The 17,519-nt window shown below is 37.0% G+C and overlaps 1 protein-coding gene across 9 annotated transcripts in view; it reads right to left on the reverse strand.

Annotated features, from left to right (window-relative positions):
• Positions 1 to 778: 778 nt before the first annotated feature.
• LOC128865383 (embryonic polarity protein dorsal) overlaps positions 779 to 17,519 on the reverse strand; it is a 44,670-nt gene continuing 27,929 nt past the window's right edge. For 5 of the 9 annotated variants that reach the window (XM_054105705.1, XM_054105702.1, XM_054105703.1 and 2 more), the window contains 4 exons: positions 12,694 to 13,098; positions 12,399 to 12,577; positions 11,929 to 12,320; positions 8,744 to 11,726 (listed from right to left, as the gene is read on the reverse strand). In XM_054105705.1, the coding sequence (XP_053961680.1) occupies positions 9,747 to 11,726; positions 11,929 to 12,320; positions 12,399 to 12,577; positions 12,694 to 13,076 (2,934 nt within the window). In that variant the 5' untranslated portion in view covers positions 13,077 to 13,098 and the 3' untranslated portion in view covers positions 8,744 to 9,746. The other 4 variants (XM_054105710.1, XM_054105709.1, XM_054105706.1 and 1 more) reach the window with 4 other exon arrangements.

The following is a 17,519-nucleotide window of genomic DNA, read 5'->3' on the forward strand; positions in this document are numbered from 1 at the left end:
CAATAGGTTGGTGCCTGACTACCATTCGGCATGCAGTGCCAAACCTCCGAGTGTATTTCTATTCCCATCGAACAACTCCCCATACAAAACATAGCTATGTCGTTCGGATTCGACTTAAAACTGCAGGTTCCTCCATTTAGAGCACATCAAGACGCGCGCTACAAATAGAAGGAGGAGCTCGGTCAAACACTCGATAAAGGGAGTAAGAGGCAATTATGAATATATAAACAAGGAATCAAGAGATGGAATCCGTCAAAAACCTTCTCAAAACTCATTCGTCGCATGGGGAATTCGAAAGAAGTTTTGTTGTACTGATTTTTCAAACATCTCATGAGATTTTAAATATTCAATTCCTCTTCCATTTAGTATCGCGATTCATCTTCTCAGAACAGGCAACGCAGTGTAAATTTTTCATTTTTGGTTGATAAATCTTCATCCTGCCTTTTATGAAGCGGTTTACCTATACTTGAACTTGAGTTGGCAAATTCGGTATCCGATGATAACTTCTTCCAACTTGAGCATGGAATCCAAAAAGCTTTCCGCCAGATTTATCCCTAAAAAGAAGCGAATCGATATTGCCGCGAATTTGATTGAATATTGGAACAGAAAGAAATATTCCTTACCAAGGCTTGGAAAACTTGCTTTAGGTGCCCACTCACAAGCATAAATAAATGGGGTTTTTTTTTTTGAAAGTTTGAGAGTTTTGAAATTTTGGATTGCCTGTTGTGAATGGAGTGAAAAATTATTTTTGCCGGAAATAAAAGTCAACTTCAAAAAATAACTTTTTCTCGAAACTTTTATTATAAAAGTCATAACCGCTTGGGCGCAGGGTGCAACCAACCTAAAGTCAACTTTGAAAACAAACCGAGGTGGTGCGTACCAAAATTTCATATGAATTTACAATTTGCTGTTTACCATTACTTTGTATAGTACTCGCGACTACATTAGCCACGAAGTCCAATGCCGATTAAATATTAATAAATCATTACTTAGTTTTCGAATTAATATTTAGTAGAAACCTAACTTAAAGCACAAATCAAGGACTAAGGGGACACTAACCTTTACATAATTTACAAGATTACAATAAAGTCCTAGGCATAAGGACTAATATGTTGTGAAGCCTGACGATTCAATTTTACGATAAAACAAATATAATCGTTTCTTCTTACATTGAAGTTTTGAAAGTTCAGCAGCCCATGAGTTCAATCTTCAATTTTTAAAGTTTGAATTTTTACAATTTTCTTGCAAATATCCGTATGTGGGGGTTCTGACTTGCACGTACATATTTACATTTGATTCTTTTCTCTTGCCACTTAAATATCATTGCTTTTATGCAATGGGACAGCACCTAAATATAACACAAGGACATGTAGCTTTATGCCGAATTCTCCGTCTTGCAGTGTTATGACGATATGGAAAGATTGGAAAGTCGCAATTCATCGGAGGTGAGTCGAATCATTTGTTGTTCCTCTGAGTTGATATGCACCAGCTGTTCGCTATCGAAGTTCAACAGGTTGCTTATCGTGGGGCCCTGCTCACCACCTTCGACAATGCCAGCGTTGTTCATATCGCCTCCGGCATCGCCCCTTATCACGTCCACCATTGTCACGTTGTTCTTATTAGATTGCTGTTGTTGTTGAGCTGGCAATTGCTGCTGATGGTGATGGTGCTGTTGCTGCAATTGTGCGTCCTGCTGGGATCGTAAATTATAAATATTAATTTATACAAATTTTTTCCCGTAATTTAAAAGCCAACTGGATTGCCATACTCACCACATTGTTGGGTGGAAAATTCCACTGCGGATGTTGTGGTACACCTGTTACACTTGTCGCGGTAGCCGTCATCAAATTCTGCATGTTGAACTGATTATTGTTGTTATTCAAATTATTCATTGTTGCTTCACTCGCGTTGCTGACATTCGCCACGACGCTAGCAAACTTCTCCTCCCAATTTGCCACATCGGCGTTGTCATAGAGAATGCCATGAAATTGTTGTTGTTGCTGTTGATGGTGCGGCTGCCGATGTGGTTCATTCTGTGGGGGCAATTGATTTTGACGCACATAGTGCCGTGAAAGGTGGGACTGTTGTAAGTGTTGCTGGTGCTGCTGTTGTTGCTGCTGTTCACCTCCATAAACGTTGTATTCATTGTGAATCTCCAGTTGGGCGGGAGTTGAATCTGTATTGAGTAGACCTACACCTCCGCCTCCTCCCGCCGTACTTTCTTGATATTGATGACTAGGTGACACCAGTGGTGTATTTCCGCTCCCGGTAATGTTGTACGGCGAGGATGCATTCTGTTTGTAGGTAGTCGACGGCGACATCGGCTGTGGAGATGGAGTCATCTCGGAGGGTGCACGATACAAATTGAAAGGTTGGGGCGATGCTTCTGCACATTAGAAGTGAAAGAATTTTGAGTAAGTATAGAAAGCACATGGCAATATTGCAAAGCATAAACCGGCAAATGAATGACTTGTATTACCTCTTGGCTCCGTCTTAATCGGGGGTATGTTTGGAGTATTCCAATTCGTCATGCCTGGGGGTGTTATAAGAAACAGAAAAAATTATATTACAATTTAAATAAATAAGTTTATAATAAAAATAAAAATGAATTAATTAATTAATAATAAGGAAATTTGTAATAAAAACAAATTATAATTTAAATAATTTAATTTGAAAACGATAACATCAAAACTTTCATATAATGGATTTATACATATCAAACAAATAAAAATAATGCATAGAGGGGGACACATATCTATGTACACATGTATGCACATACTAACACTTACTGGGTGCAATCATACATAAATTATGGGCTTGTCCGAGCTGCAATCGCAACCGCTGTAGTTCAAGATGCGTGCTAGTTGCACGTTCGCTGTGAAATTCAGGCAACTTTGGCTAAAGTTTAGCCTTCTAAACGTCAAAAATTAGGGCATGGTTGCGCGCAAAGCCTTTCAAATTAGCGCAGTAAAAATTTTGTTTGCACAATTGCAATGGAAAACGAAATGTGAGCAAAATAGTTATTCATATTAAAATATAAAAAAAAATAAATAATTGGCGCGTACACTTCTGTTAGGTGTTTGGCCGAGCTCCTCCTCGTATTTGTGGTGTGCGTCTTGATGTTGTTCCACAAATGGAGGGACCTACAGTTTCAAGCCGACTCCGAACGGCAGATATTTTTCTGAGGAGGTTTTTCATGGCAGAAATACACTCGGAGGTTTGCCATTGCCTGCCGAGGGGCGACCGCTATTAGAAAAATGTTTTTATTAATTTTGTTTTCACCGAGATTCGAACCAACGACCTCTCTGTGAATTCCGAATGGTAATCACGCACCAACCCATTCGGCTATTGCAGTTAATTTCTGACGTATGCATACTTTGATTTTATATTTCAGCACTACAGGCAAATTACTTATGAGCGCCGAACCTCCGAAAAGTATTTGCTTAGCATTTGTAACAGGGTGGCAGACGTTTGTAAGTCCTGCAATACTGCCGCTTTTATTACCTGTCTCGAACAAGCCCCAAATACATACATACATACGTATATAGTTAGTTAGGATTTCTATTAAATGACATTAAAATTTAAAAAAAATCTGTCGTGCAAACATTTAATGCTGTTGCAAAATTCAGAATTCAGGCTAAGATAGCTTTGAAGCAAAAGTGTTCAGTGTTCAGCGTTCAATTCACAAGGGGATATAACAACAGCAACATAAAAATAATTCTAGAATCTAAACTAATAGCAAAGCTCATTTTTCATATACATACATACATATGTACATTTATGTATTAACAAATTCTCGTAAAAAATGTTCGAAAAAAAAACAAAATTGTTGTATTATCATAATAAATTCTCGCATGCAAACACAAACATGGTTTGACTATATTTGCAAAAATATTGAGTAATTGTTTTTAAAAAGCAGCTAAGGGTCGGAAGACATGAGCACGAAAAGCTGTTAAGCCATTAAGTAAATAGAATTTCATTAGTGAGGTACGTACCTAAGAAACTTGATTACCTTTTCCGGCCAATGCAATTTAAAAAACTTCAAGAACAACAATCATCTAATCGTTTTTAAAGTGATTTTATTCCAAAATTTTACTATTATTCAAAAAATCCACTTTGAATAATTTCTTTTCTCTTCTCCTTAATTTAATTGTGCACAGAGTAGTTCTGCATTTTTAGTCACATTTGACTCGCGAAAAGTTAAACTTGTGATCATTTATGGCTGAGTTGCCTATTCAAGGTTATTGCTACTACAAGCCTACTTTTGTACGTACATATTTAGGTATACCTACGATAAAAAATTTTGTTTCCTATTTTTATAAAATTGTTAAATTAATATTCTTTGAAAAGAGTGCCCCACAGTTTTCCCTCCAGAGCAATGTAAAAGTATTAAATACAAATTTATTTAATTATTGTACTTACATATATATCTTTCCTTTTTAATATTGTTAACAGTTACATTTAATACGTGTTGTTCGAGAGTCTTATAAATTTTTACAGTTATTATAAATTTAACTTTAGTGCTGATTTTGTTAAACCTGCTCATAGGCGTTTAATGCTACATTTACTTTCGAAGCCTTTTGTAAATAATGTATGCTGATGAAATCCCGAAGTACAGAATCCCGACAAGACATTATCCACACCAAATATATCGTCATTCAAAAAAATCGCGTTATTACTTTTTCATTATTTATACAATATATTTTGCCTAGACTAATCTCCGGCATAGCAGGTTAGGTTGCTTGATAGGTCTGGTTTCATTATTATCGTTTTTTATTAAAAATCAGATTTTGGAAATGTCTCCAGTTGTCACATTGGAATTTTTGGAGAAGGGAGATTTTTTATGAAATATTGTATTCGAGACAAGATGAATAGACAAATTTTATAGATTTTACAGCCGCTTAGAAGATCCTTTGAAGAATAGCGCAGCGCAGATATGAGGAAATGAAATGAAATCTGCGTTTGACACTTTTATTTATTAAAAAGCTTTAGATGTTAATAAATAACGATTTCTTTCACTAAGTCATTTTGTTCTAACAAAATAAACAAATTTACATGCAACAAAATAGAGCCAAGCATTTTATTGCGATGGATGAGATACTGTGATGAGTAGAGGACAGAAAAGACCATGAGGTCGAACGTCAAACATCAAATAAATCTAAATCTAAAACCAACAAATTAGTTGATGTAGTTTTCTTAATTTTTGTGCTAGCATTTAAGTTTTTGGCTTCTTTATTTTTCGGTGAAGATGCTTTAATCTAAAGAAGGTCCTACCCAAAAAAGACCACTGCTGAATTATCGAATTTTATCGAGTTTTACTCTTGAGCTAATTTTCTTTGCAATTTTGTGCAGTACTAAGCAAATGGCCAATCAATATATTAATAATAAAAAATGAAACAAGTTTCTTCTAAGCAATTCGAAAACTCGACATTTGGTTTAATTAGGATCCCTTCGAAAAGTTCTTATAAGCTTACTTATGTACGCAAAATTTTGTTTATTTCCATGTTTTGCACTCGTACAAATATTTATAATTTAATTCACAACTAATTAAGGAAACATGCTAGTGACACAAAAATGGAAAAGTAAACGAAGATAAAAGAACAAAAAAGTCGATGTTATGAGTAGAAAGTATTAAAACATTCTAGTTTAAAAAAGAGAACTATTTCAAAGAAGAGTTTTTTAAATATTTAGCTGCACAGCTTTGTCTATAATTGTGTTTTCTTATATCTCTTTTGGTTCTAATATTTTTTCTTGTGGGTGAATATTTGTTTCTAAATATCAGTCTAAATATTATTTTTTTTATTTTCTTCTGTAGGTACGTTGAATATATCTGTTTGCTTTTCATTTATAATTAGAAATAACTTTTTTGTTTGTTGTGTTTGCATTTGTCAAAAAATGTGTACACGCACACATATACAGGTAATGTATCTGTATATATCCGGTATGATTTCAAAAATTATGCTAATTATTGTAATGGTACCGGTAATGGGGGCCGTAGCCGAATGGCTAGACACGTGATTACCATTAGGAAATTCATAGGTTCGAACCCCCGGCACAAAACACCAACTAATAAAAATAGTTTTTTCTGATAACAGTCGTTCCTCGGCAGGCAATGGCAAACCCCCGAGTGTATTTCTGTCAAAAGCTACTCATAAAAACTATCTGCCGTTTGGAGTCGGCTTAAAACTGTAGGTTCCTTCATAGGTGAAAACCCCTAAGACGCACGCTACAAAAAGAAGGAGGAGATCGGTCAAATACCCACAAGTGGTGAATGCGCTAAGTATACCAATCATCTGCCTCCTTTACGCAGTGCGAATTTTAATTTTTCCTCTGGATTATGTCCTGTCAGAATTCAAAAATTCGTGATTTTGCTTTGTCTGAGTATTCTGTTATCTTTATTTTCGGGATTTGGCGGGATTTTGTTATGTCTATTTAAATCCTGTGTGGATTGTTTATTGCTCAGATTTTTAAAAATTGTGTGGATTATGTCTTGAAGTGACTTTCAAAGTCGAGATGCAGTGCTCCCGTAAATATTTTCGTTTATTTACTTAGACTCTGGTTATAAAATTACAACAGAGCTATTAAGTAGTTTTGGCATTTCAATATTTCATTTCATTGATATATTTTGGTCTCTTTCTCAAAATGTTAATAATTATGACATTTCTTTTAATGTGTTGCTTGATATCTTTTGAAAGTGTGTACAAGTAAGTAAGGCGGCCGTCGTATCCAAAGATTCTCATCCCACAAATTTAGATTATAGTAAAAGTTTTTTAATAACTGCCATCTCTCGGCAGGCAATGACAAACTTCCGGGAATATTTCTGCTAAAAACCACGTGCCGTTCGCAGACGGCATAGAATGGTAGGACAAGATTAAGACACACGCCACAAAGTAGAGAAGAGGCCTGATCAAACTCAACGCAATTATGTTAGGGACGGAGTCAACATACGAGGGGTGTGGGGGGTGGCTGATAATACTACAATCTAAGCTACTTACTAATCGTTATTAATAACACTACCTGCGTGACTCAATATTCGTATAAATAAGACACCCTTTTCTTTTTATTTGATTAACAGAAGAAAGGGGACTGCATTGAAAAAAGAGAAGCATACTTTTTATTCATTGGGTACCTTAAGGCACCAACCGTTCGTACATATATATGTATGTAATGATTTTCGCATCTCCATATCATTTCATATCACACATACATACGCTGGAATATTTCTTTAAAGCTTTAGCTCACTTGCTATTTCCGATCTATTTCAACATCTCTGAGTTTCCAAGAGCTTTTGGAAAAAAACCCACCTCGACTTTCCCGCCGTTTGGTTTGTCTTCAACCTTTCGGTCTGAATGGATGGTGAAAACGGTCTGTGTGGTTGTAGTGCAGACTATTTGTCTATTTATATGTATAAGCAAATTATGTTCAAAGATTCATTTTAGGTCGTTCGGTTCATTTGCGTATTAATATTGCCAGCTAAGAATTTTCAATTTTTTTTTAGTTTTACAAAAGGCTGTAATGACTGTATTGTAGGTCTTTGACTAAAATCAGAAACCTAACATTGACATTTCCATATGTATTTCATTTTATCGGCTATTGGACACACTGCAGATACAAAAATTATTATTATTCCGTCATCTGCATTTGTTACTATTGGGAAATTGGGTATGCAACCAAAAAATTATGCCCTATCAAGATATGAAAGACTAAGTATGAGTCCGGGCAAGTATATAAGTCATGTTTTAGACTTTGGAAATTCAGATTATTTTTGTTTTTGTGATATATTTAAATTAAAGATATTTCCTTTGTAATCGGATGTATGAAAGTTTATAGGATCGATCACTTTTTGGTCATTAATTATAAAAATTAATAGATCAATAGATCTTTTTTTAATTGTGGTCACCTCTTGGCATTACAATTCTAGCTCGAAAAAGTAGAAATAAATTTGATTTAGTAATACTTCATATCCTGTCCTTTATGTTCAATCTTCTCAATTAGAATCAGGTATGCATTGTTACATTTAGTTCAATATTATTTTTTTCTTCATTAATATCAAATTCTTCTTCCATCTGGTTTGTTTAATAGTTATATAAAACGCCGGCTAATGTAGAGTAACATCATGGATGAAAGAGTTCTAGTTCGCCCAAAATGTAAAGTAATATCTAGCGGCCCACGACCTGGTGGAAAATAGACGTAAGACAACAATACTCTTCGGAATAATATTACTCAGCAACATTTTGCAGAAAAGGTACGTTCAGTGCTTGAGCCCGCTAGCTTTTGTGCTTTCACATGACCATGCGAAAGGGAAATAGATATAGAATGTATAAAATCACCGTCGTAACGGCAATCTGTGAAGTACCAACTATCGAAGTACCCAACACAACGCACGAAGCACGCGCAGCTCCAGGTGCACTATACAACATATTCAAGTTCAATAGAGTGACTTGATTAGCACCGAAATTCAGAATCAAAGGACTAATGTCGGCATACGAGTAAAAGCAAATTAGTACCATCACCCAATTATCACCATCACCAGCACCACTACTAATAGCGCAACAAGTATAACTAGGCATTAAAATAACTATCGTAGAATAGTGGACTTTTCGAATAAAGAGCAAATACACTTACGACCACCCGGATGATCACTTTGGATCTTCTTTTGTTGTTGTTGCAGGTAGAGATGTATTGAATCACCGTCAGTCCGTTGACGTTTTCGTCTTAATTCCTCTGGCCCTACAATCAAAAGGGTTATTTCTTGATTTATTATGCATGTAAGTAATATTTCAAAGAACGCTAAAATTTAGCTCTTATAAAAGTTATTTCCACAAGTACAAGTGTTTCGATAATATTCGAGATACACAATTTCAAGGCCTTAATCGAACTTAAAATTAACTTTTATACAAAAACTAAGTAGTGGTATAAATAAGTTGAATTGATTATTTTTCAATTTGTCAGAGTATGCAAATAAGTAAATACAATAGTTGAGTTTTGAAACATTTGTAGGGCATACCAATGTTTATAAGTACCATAAGTTTACAACAACAACTTTTATCTAGTTTGCTTACGCGTTCACAGGACTAATATTATAAAATGTGAAACGCGCTGCATTAGTAAAAGCTTTATGGCAGCCGTTTCTTCTATCAAAATTTCGTTTATAAAAAACACGTCGTCTTTAACGCATACAAATTAATTTTTCTTGGCGGCTTCCAAGAGATTAAGTCCGTCTTCGATTAACAAAATGCTTCAATGTTATTCAAAGCCATTTTGAATAAATTTTCTAAAATTCAAAAAGTGTCAACTTGAGCATTTCCTCTATGTGTGTGTGTGTGTATATATAAAAACAATTTCAACAAACTTCTTCGTTTAGGTTAAGTAAAATGCCTTAAATTTTAGAGGCATACCTTTTGTAACAGCGGCACAGTTTACATTTTATTTTTTAGAAATTCGTTTACATATGTGTGTGTGTATGTAAATGTTTCTAAAGATTGTATTTCAAAATAAGTTCATTTGATAGTCAGACATACATATGTGACAAAAACACATGTATGTGTGTGTGCGTAGTTACGCATTTCATGCAAATTTCGTTTCAAATCAGAGAAAGGAAGCTACCATTGGGCTAAAATATAGTAGGATACTTCCACACTCCGCTCCACTGTGACTTTAAGCTTGGCCAACAATCAAATTTTCTACACACAATTATTAATTACAGTAAATTCCTTGCTCAGGCAGAGCTCCTCGAATGTTCGCTTTCAGTTTATGCAGTTCGCAGCCGCCAAACGCCTCGCAATCTCGTCTGGAGTTAAAATTTCTCCTGCATCGACTGCTGCATAATATGCAGAAGCTTCATCGAACTCGCTTGCCGTCGCCTGAGGGGGTATGCTAGTGTACAGCGCGAAATGCTCCGCTTCTGTTAAGTCCACATCGGGATCAAGTTGGACATTGAAAGCCCCTTCGCATAGATTGCGCAAGCTTTGGCGATCTGCTATCGCTACAAGCTCCATATTGCCCTCGCATATTGGAATATCGGCAAGTTGCAGTGCAGAGACAGTTTTGCGATCGAGTGTATTGCTTAGTGTTACCGTACTGGCATGAGAATATGCCTCATTCTGTGGTAGACTGTTGACACTGTCGCCCTTAAGCGGTATGTGGATGACATCAGCAGTTGGACGTGTAGGACGTTTGCCGGAGACGCTACTTACACTACGCCCAACTGGACGACTTGGCTTTGTTGTCTTACCAAGTTCATTTTTATAGGGGCTTGTTGGTAAAGAAGTTGGTTGCAGGGACTTTACTGAGCCCCTAATCGGATCATTCATACGGAAATGACCAATACTAGGTTCTCGGCTCAAATTTGGTGTATATTCGTTTGAGGTGGGACCGACGTCACCACTTTGAGCTAGATCCGATTTACTTTTACGTCGAGAGAAGATCTTCGAGAAAAAACCTGGTTTCTTTTGCTTTGGCAAAGTATTAGAATTGCTTCCGCTTCCAGGTTTCGGAGGTAAACGTTTTGAAAGTGGCGATTGATCTGGAGTCTTTTTGATTATGATCGGAACAGGAGAGCGAGATGTACGATCTGCTACATCACTAATATTCGCTTCAATTGACTGATTTTCCACACTCCCATCTTGTTTCCGAATACGTTTTGGAGGGAGAGGAGGCAATTTCTCTTCTTCGGCTGCGGTCACATGCATGTGTGGCGACAGATATTTCGGTGCAACAGGGCGAGGCGGTGAGACTGGTAGCTGAGCTCGTTGTTGTTGTTGAAGCGGTGGTATTGATAACTGCTCAAGCGCTGCTAGAGCCTCATCGGTACTCAACGCGAAAGTATCGACATGATCATAATGTTGTGCATCCTCTGGAGCAAGTTGGGAGGCTGGAGGGGTAGGTGGCATCAAATCATCCAATGGTATATCAATAGGATTCTTAAATGCTTTCTGTAAGCTACTGTACGTGGCAGCATCATCGAAACTATCGTCCACTTCCATGGGGGTATTTTGAGTATCTTGTTTAGGTTTAATCTCATTCATTCCACTGAGCAAAGCGTTATATGAGGCGCGCTGTACCACATGGCGTGTATAAATCTCGTCTAGCTCTGCAGCCTCATCTAATAGAGCTGTAAGAACTTTATCCTCATCGATAGAGGCAATGGATGCCGCTCCGTCAGGAGGCGGAGAACCTTCGCTGTCTTGCAAGTCGTTGGATTTCATCCACGCAGCGATTTTATCGTTGACGGAGAGCTGTTTTTGTTCTTCCGATGCAGACAATTTCACCTCTTTTGTCTGCTGTTCCATGCCGGTTTGAACTTCCTGCTGTTCTGGAACTTTTTGTTCTTGCGGTTTAGCCTGCTGTGCCACTTCTTGCTGCTGTCCCAGCTGTTCCTTTTGTTCCAGCTCCCGTACTTTCTCGTCGATTATCGCATCGATTTCATTCTCCTTACGCCGCTTATCTGCTTCATCTGCTTCTACTGTGTTTGCGTTATTAAAACCTAAATTCACCTCCTGTTGTGGATCTGCGGTCGGTGTATCCAAATCTATTACATCTACAACTGCTGGCTTTATTTCGCCAGCTGCTGCTAATATTTCTTGAAATATGTCATCGCCGGGCTTCCGTTTGAGGGTTTGACGCAAATTCTCTAAAGAATACCTACCCGATTCGGCCGGAAAGTATTGAAACTTCTCAGGATCACTAACTGCTCCATCTGAAGGCCGCTGCAGTTGCACAAATACCTACGAAAACATGACGGATTAGAAACTGTTGTATTTTAGGACAAAACCAAAGTTCTGGAAACTCAGACAATTTGTAAGTTATAGGTGGGACTGAACAATAATAAATAAATCATTCGTTCATTTAAATTAATTCTCTCTTATGTCTGAGTTCCAAAGATAAACAATTCTCTTTTTAAATAAAAAAATGTTCCAACATGTTTACCTCGATTGGTTTGGTAATGTTGATGTTATGATACTTTGGTGTCCTAAATGAAATGGCAGTCTGTTTGTGCACATCATTCTGTTCAAATTCGCCAAAAGCTTGCCAAATTGTGACGCCATCTTTCTCTTCAAAGAATCGCACAGCAATGTCCTCTTTAGCTACCTTCTCGCAGAGCAAAATTATTTTCGTATTGCCTAGCACTGTAGCCGAGCAACTACATATCCGACGAATAACGAGGTCTGACATAGCCTTTTTGTCATAAATTGGTTCCGAGACGACGGGCGGCAGAGGCACTGTAAAACGGCCCATATCGCCCTTTAGAAACACTTGAAAACACAGTCGCACCGCGTTTAGATCTATGCTGGTCGGCTGGAATCGGTGTGAAAAGCCAGCTGTGGAAATACATTCAATTATTTAGATACAGCACAATCGAATTATTTCAAATCTTCAACATCTCTATTACCACTCACTTTTGAAAGGGTCGACACGAATGTCTTCCCGTGCTTTCAAAGCACCTTCAATGTCTTTTTTCTTGACGCATTGTATACCCAAATTACTGAATACAGCACGCATCGTATCACTATTGATTTCCAAAGTACACACCCCCTTTTTGCATCCCTCCTTCCCTACCAGATTGTGCGGATGCGGTCTTGGAAGGAAATGTAGATTGAAAAGGTTGTAGGTAAGATATCGACACGCACTTGCGCACTTACATTCTAGCATATCTGTATATTTTGGTATAGAGCATAAAGATAATTTACTTACCGATATGGCGCATCCTTAGTCACGCAGGAAACAACTACCACAGCACGTCCCTTGTAGCCGACAATTTCGATGGTGGGAAAGGTTTTCAGTTCCGGAGTCGAATTCACGCCAGGTATCGAACCAGCCGAACGACCTTCGCATTCGTAACGAAATCTCAACGCTTTGCTGGCGGGTTGCTCTACAATTTTGACAAATGCCTTTTTTGCGATTTTTTTATTGGGAGTCGCTAGTTGCAAGTCCGCTTGCTGTTGCTTCGTTTGGACACCATTGTAACTTATATTTTGCTGCTGGTGATGCTGTGGAGATTGGTGTTGCAGTTGCTCCCCATTCGGACTTACACTTGGTCCTCCGCCCATAAGAGCGTTACCTTGGTTAGGATACATAGCAGTGTCTAATAAAAATTAACTGAAAAAAAAAGTTTTTGTTGAATTTCGTTTCAAATTCTGTAAATTTTATGAAAAATGCAAAAAAGAAAAATTTCTTTTGCAAGATCGTATGCATGTATATACTGCTTGAGCCTATTTAGCCTGTGTCATTTAGACTACAATTTGACTTTTTCGGTGCGAGTTTCAGTATTCTTGCAATGTACTAATTTTTCACATGGCTTTTGAGCACACTTTGTCTCTTTGACTCTATTTTGCTCTCTAGCCAATTTATTTTGCACCAAAAATAAATCCTATATCGTATTGGTAACGAACTGATGACCGATGCAGACAAATGTTTTACTTTTTCCAACTGCGACTTTCTTCTTCCGAACAGATTTTGTGATGATCACAATGTTAGTCGTCAGCAAATACTAAAACTCGAAATTTTTCATATGCGATTCTAACCATCTCCGGTCCATTAGTCTACACGGAGCCGAAGAAAATTGTATCATTGAAAAGAGAAAAACCGACTGCCCGAATCGCTAACAAAGCCCAAAATACATTTTTGTACCTTCATAAATGTTCAACACAAAACATTTTGAGCACTAAACTAACGCAAAATTATTGAAACATGTGCCGCGACTAAAATACATGCTTATACACATTCATTTACATACATACATACGTTTAATACATAAATGTATTAATGTACATTGGCGAACAATATTATAGGCGTGAACTGTGAATCGCAAAGGTTCATTGAGTTTTATCTTGGCAGTGTAAGCAAACAAGAATTTAAATTTCAATGTTTCATTGAATACTAATATATAAATCAGTCAAACATATGCAGGTACATACATAAGTTCAAATTAAAGAGTCCAGCCTAGCCTTCTTATTAAATATATAAGTAAGATCAATTTATATATGCGTGTAAATATCATAAAAAAACTATTTCTGCTTTATAAAATCCATGCCGTGGGTCCCAGTGGTGCAACATGATGGCAGTAGTCTCAAACATAGTCGATGCATTTTTATCAAAAGCCGCTCAATTCGTTAACCATAGCGAACCAGATTAAATGGTAAAAGCCTGAACAAAGTCTTCTTCTTCTCTTTCTTTTCCAAAGTTTTGATAACAAGTTATGGGAAAAATACTAAACAACTGGATTTTTTTATGGCGACCACCGCAACGAATTCGCTTGCTTCGGTTTCCAAACCCACAGTACGCACAAAACATCAAATGAAAAAGTTGATTCCAGTAACGGTTGTCACTCAGTAGGCAAGCACAAACGTCCGAGTGTATTTCTGCCATGAAATGGCTGTTCATTGGTCCATTTGTGGAACAACATCAGGACGCGCACCACAAATAGGAGGTTATATAAACTCCGATTACTACGTGGATGGCTCCTTTTTGCTTATATTGGAACAAAATATACATACATTAAAAAGTTATTTACAATTATTTGCAATTGGTTTTGTTTTATTTTATAGGATAGGAAAACACTATACATCGATACCTCGCTGCTAAACGTTCGGTGGTTTGAGAACTTTCAAGGTAAACTTCGATGCTTCGAAGTTATGCATTTTTGTTATTGACATCCATACAAAGAATGTAATGACTAAGACGAAAAAGTTGGATTCGATCTCCTTAAATCAGGGACATGCAACAACAGCAAAAGTCTGGACAGTAACACCACCGTTACAATTGGTAAAATTATGGCCAGAATTGATTGGGATTTGGTTTTGATAAAGTAGATAAGCGCTCATGATTATAATTCACGGGAATGCATTTTACAGGTATACTTATACATAAATAAGTGACATCAAAAATTGCGAAACCAATTTCTGGTATGCTTCTTTATCGAATTTAATTAATATCTTTTGTTCGAAAGATACATATGTACGGACGAAAGAAAGTACAAAATGTACGAGTGTCACGTTTTCGTTGAGTAGTGCTTGGGACGAAGCATTTCGAAAGATCATATTCGTGATCACATTGGCGATATTCTATTGTGTGTTTGTGTGAGTTTTAACGGTATTAGTCCCTGGGACGGAAGTTTGAAGATATCGCTTCTCGACTCGCTTCTCTCCTTCGCATATGTTTTCATCATGAAAACGATTTTTATCATCTATACTAATATTATAAAGAGGAAAACTTTGTTTGTTTGTTTGTAACGAATAGGCTCAAAAACTACTGGACCGATTTTAAAAATTCTTTCACCATTCGAAAACTACATTATCCAAGAGTAACATGGATTACATTTTATTTTGGAAAAAAATAGGGTTCCGTAAGATATTTGGATTTTTCGGACACAAACTGAAAAAAATCTTATATATAAAATAAAGTCAACTTTTGGTGTGTGTTCGCTAACCGGCCGTGTCTGCACCGAATTAAACCAAACTTACACACATTGTTAAGAAGGTATTGAAGATGGTTTCCGTATAGTTTGGATACCTATTGGTGGATAGGGCTCGAGATATAGGTCAAAACGTGGACCCGGGTAACCTTCGGATGTGTATGTACAATATGGGTATCAAATGGAAGCTGTTGGTGAATGCTTTAGTTCAGAGTATTTTTCATGCCGCTCCGTGACTAGGGTCTCGAGATAGAGACCAAAACGTGGACCCTAGAATGTGTTTGTACAATATGGATATCGAATTGAAGCTGTTGGTGAATGCTTTAGTACAGAGTATTTTTCATGCCGCTCCGTGACTGGGGTCTCGAGATATAGGTCAAAACGTGGACCCGGGTAACTTTTGGTTGTGTATGTACAATATGGGTATCAAATGAAAGCTGTTGATAAGTGCTTTAATACGGGGTAATTTTCATACCTATTGATGACTAGGGTCTGGAAATATATGCCAAAACGTGGACCCGCCGTGTCTTTACACCGAATTTAACCAAACTTACACACTTTGTTAAGGAGGTATTGAAGATGATTTCCGTATAGTTTGGATACCTATTGGTAGATAGGGTCTCGAGATCTAGGTCAAAACGTGGAGCCGGGTAACCTTCGGATGTGTATGTACAATATGGGTATCAAATGGAAGCTGTTGGTGAATGCTTTAGTTCAGAGTATTTCCATCCGCTCCGTGACTAGGGTCTCGAGATAGAGACCAAAACGTGGACCCTAGAATGTGTTTGTACAATATGGATATCAAATGAAAGCTGTTGATAAGTGCTTTAATACGGGGTAATTTTCATACCTATTGATGACTAGGGTCTCGAAATATATGCCAAAACGTGGACCCGCCGTGTCTTTGAACCGAATTAAACCAAACTTACACACATTGTTAAGTAGGTATTGAAGATGATTTCCGTATAGTTTGAATACCTATTGGTAGATAGGCTCTCGAGATATAGGTCAAAACGTGGACCCGGGTAACCTTCGGACGTGTATGTACAATATGGGTATCAAATGGAAGCTGTTGGTGAATGCTTTAGTTCAGAGTATTTTTCATGCCGGTCTGTGACTAGGGTCTCGAGATAGAGACCAAAACGTGGAGCCTAGAATGTGTTTGTACAATATGGATATCAAATTGAAGCTGTTGGTGAATGCCTTAGTACAGAGTATTTTTCATGCCGCTACGTGACTGGGGTCTCGAGATATAGGTCAAAACGTGGACCCGGGTAACCTTTGGTTGTGTATGTACAATATGGGTATCAAATGAAAGCTATTGATAAGTGCTTTGATACGGGGTAATTTTCATACCTATTGATGACTAGGGTCTCGAAATATATGCCAAAACGTAGACCCGCCGTGTCTTTGAACCGAATTAAACCAAACTTATGCACATTGTTAAGTAAGTATTGAAAATGGGTTTCGTAAAGTTTGGTTGTAATTCGGAGCAGTGGCAACGGGTACAGCGTTCTTTTGAACCAGCCATAATGTCGCTTACTTTTTTAACGCTTGGGGCGGAACTGAACTGTCAAATTGACAGTGTGAGTTACAATGTGTCAATATTTCTTTCTGATTTGGATGCCATAAGGAAAAAACGTAAGTGCAACATGTAAAAATTGTTTGTGAATTTTTTTGGAGTGGATTTAGGAACAGTGAATAATTTCTTACGAAATTTGAGAATTTAATGTGAAATCCGAATGAAATTATGTGTTCGTGGAAAAAAAATTTTTTTTCGTTTTTGTTTTTGAAAAATATAAATGGATAATGGTTAAAAAAGCTCCAATGCTTAAAAAACATATAAATTGAAACGAAAAATTCATGGATGATCAGGAAAAAAGACGATTGTTTATTCATATGCGTTGATTTGAAATTTAAAAACAATCTTCTTTTTTCCTGATTTTCAATTTATATTTTATATTTACTCAAAAACAAATAAAAAAACAAAAAATATTGTTTATGCCAAAGCGCTTGAATAAAGAATAAAGAAATAAATAATATGAAAATCATATATTTTCTGTTCTAAACCATATCTATTCTATTTTAGTGTGCCCAGCGAAGGGGG

The sequence above is a fragment of the Anastrepha ludens genome, chromosome 5, assembly GCF_028408465.1.
Source record: "Anastrepha ludens isolate Willacy chromosome 5, idAnaLude1.1, whole genome shotgun sequence".
NCBI classification, from domain to species: domain Eukaryota; kingdom Metazoa; phylum Arthropoda; class Insecta; order Diptera; family Tephritidae; genus Anastrepha; species Anastrepha ludens.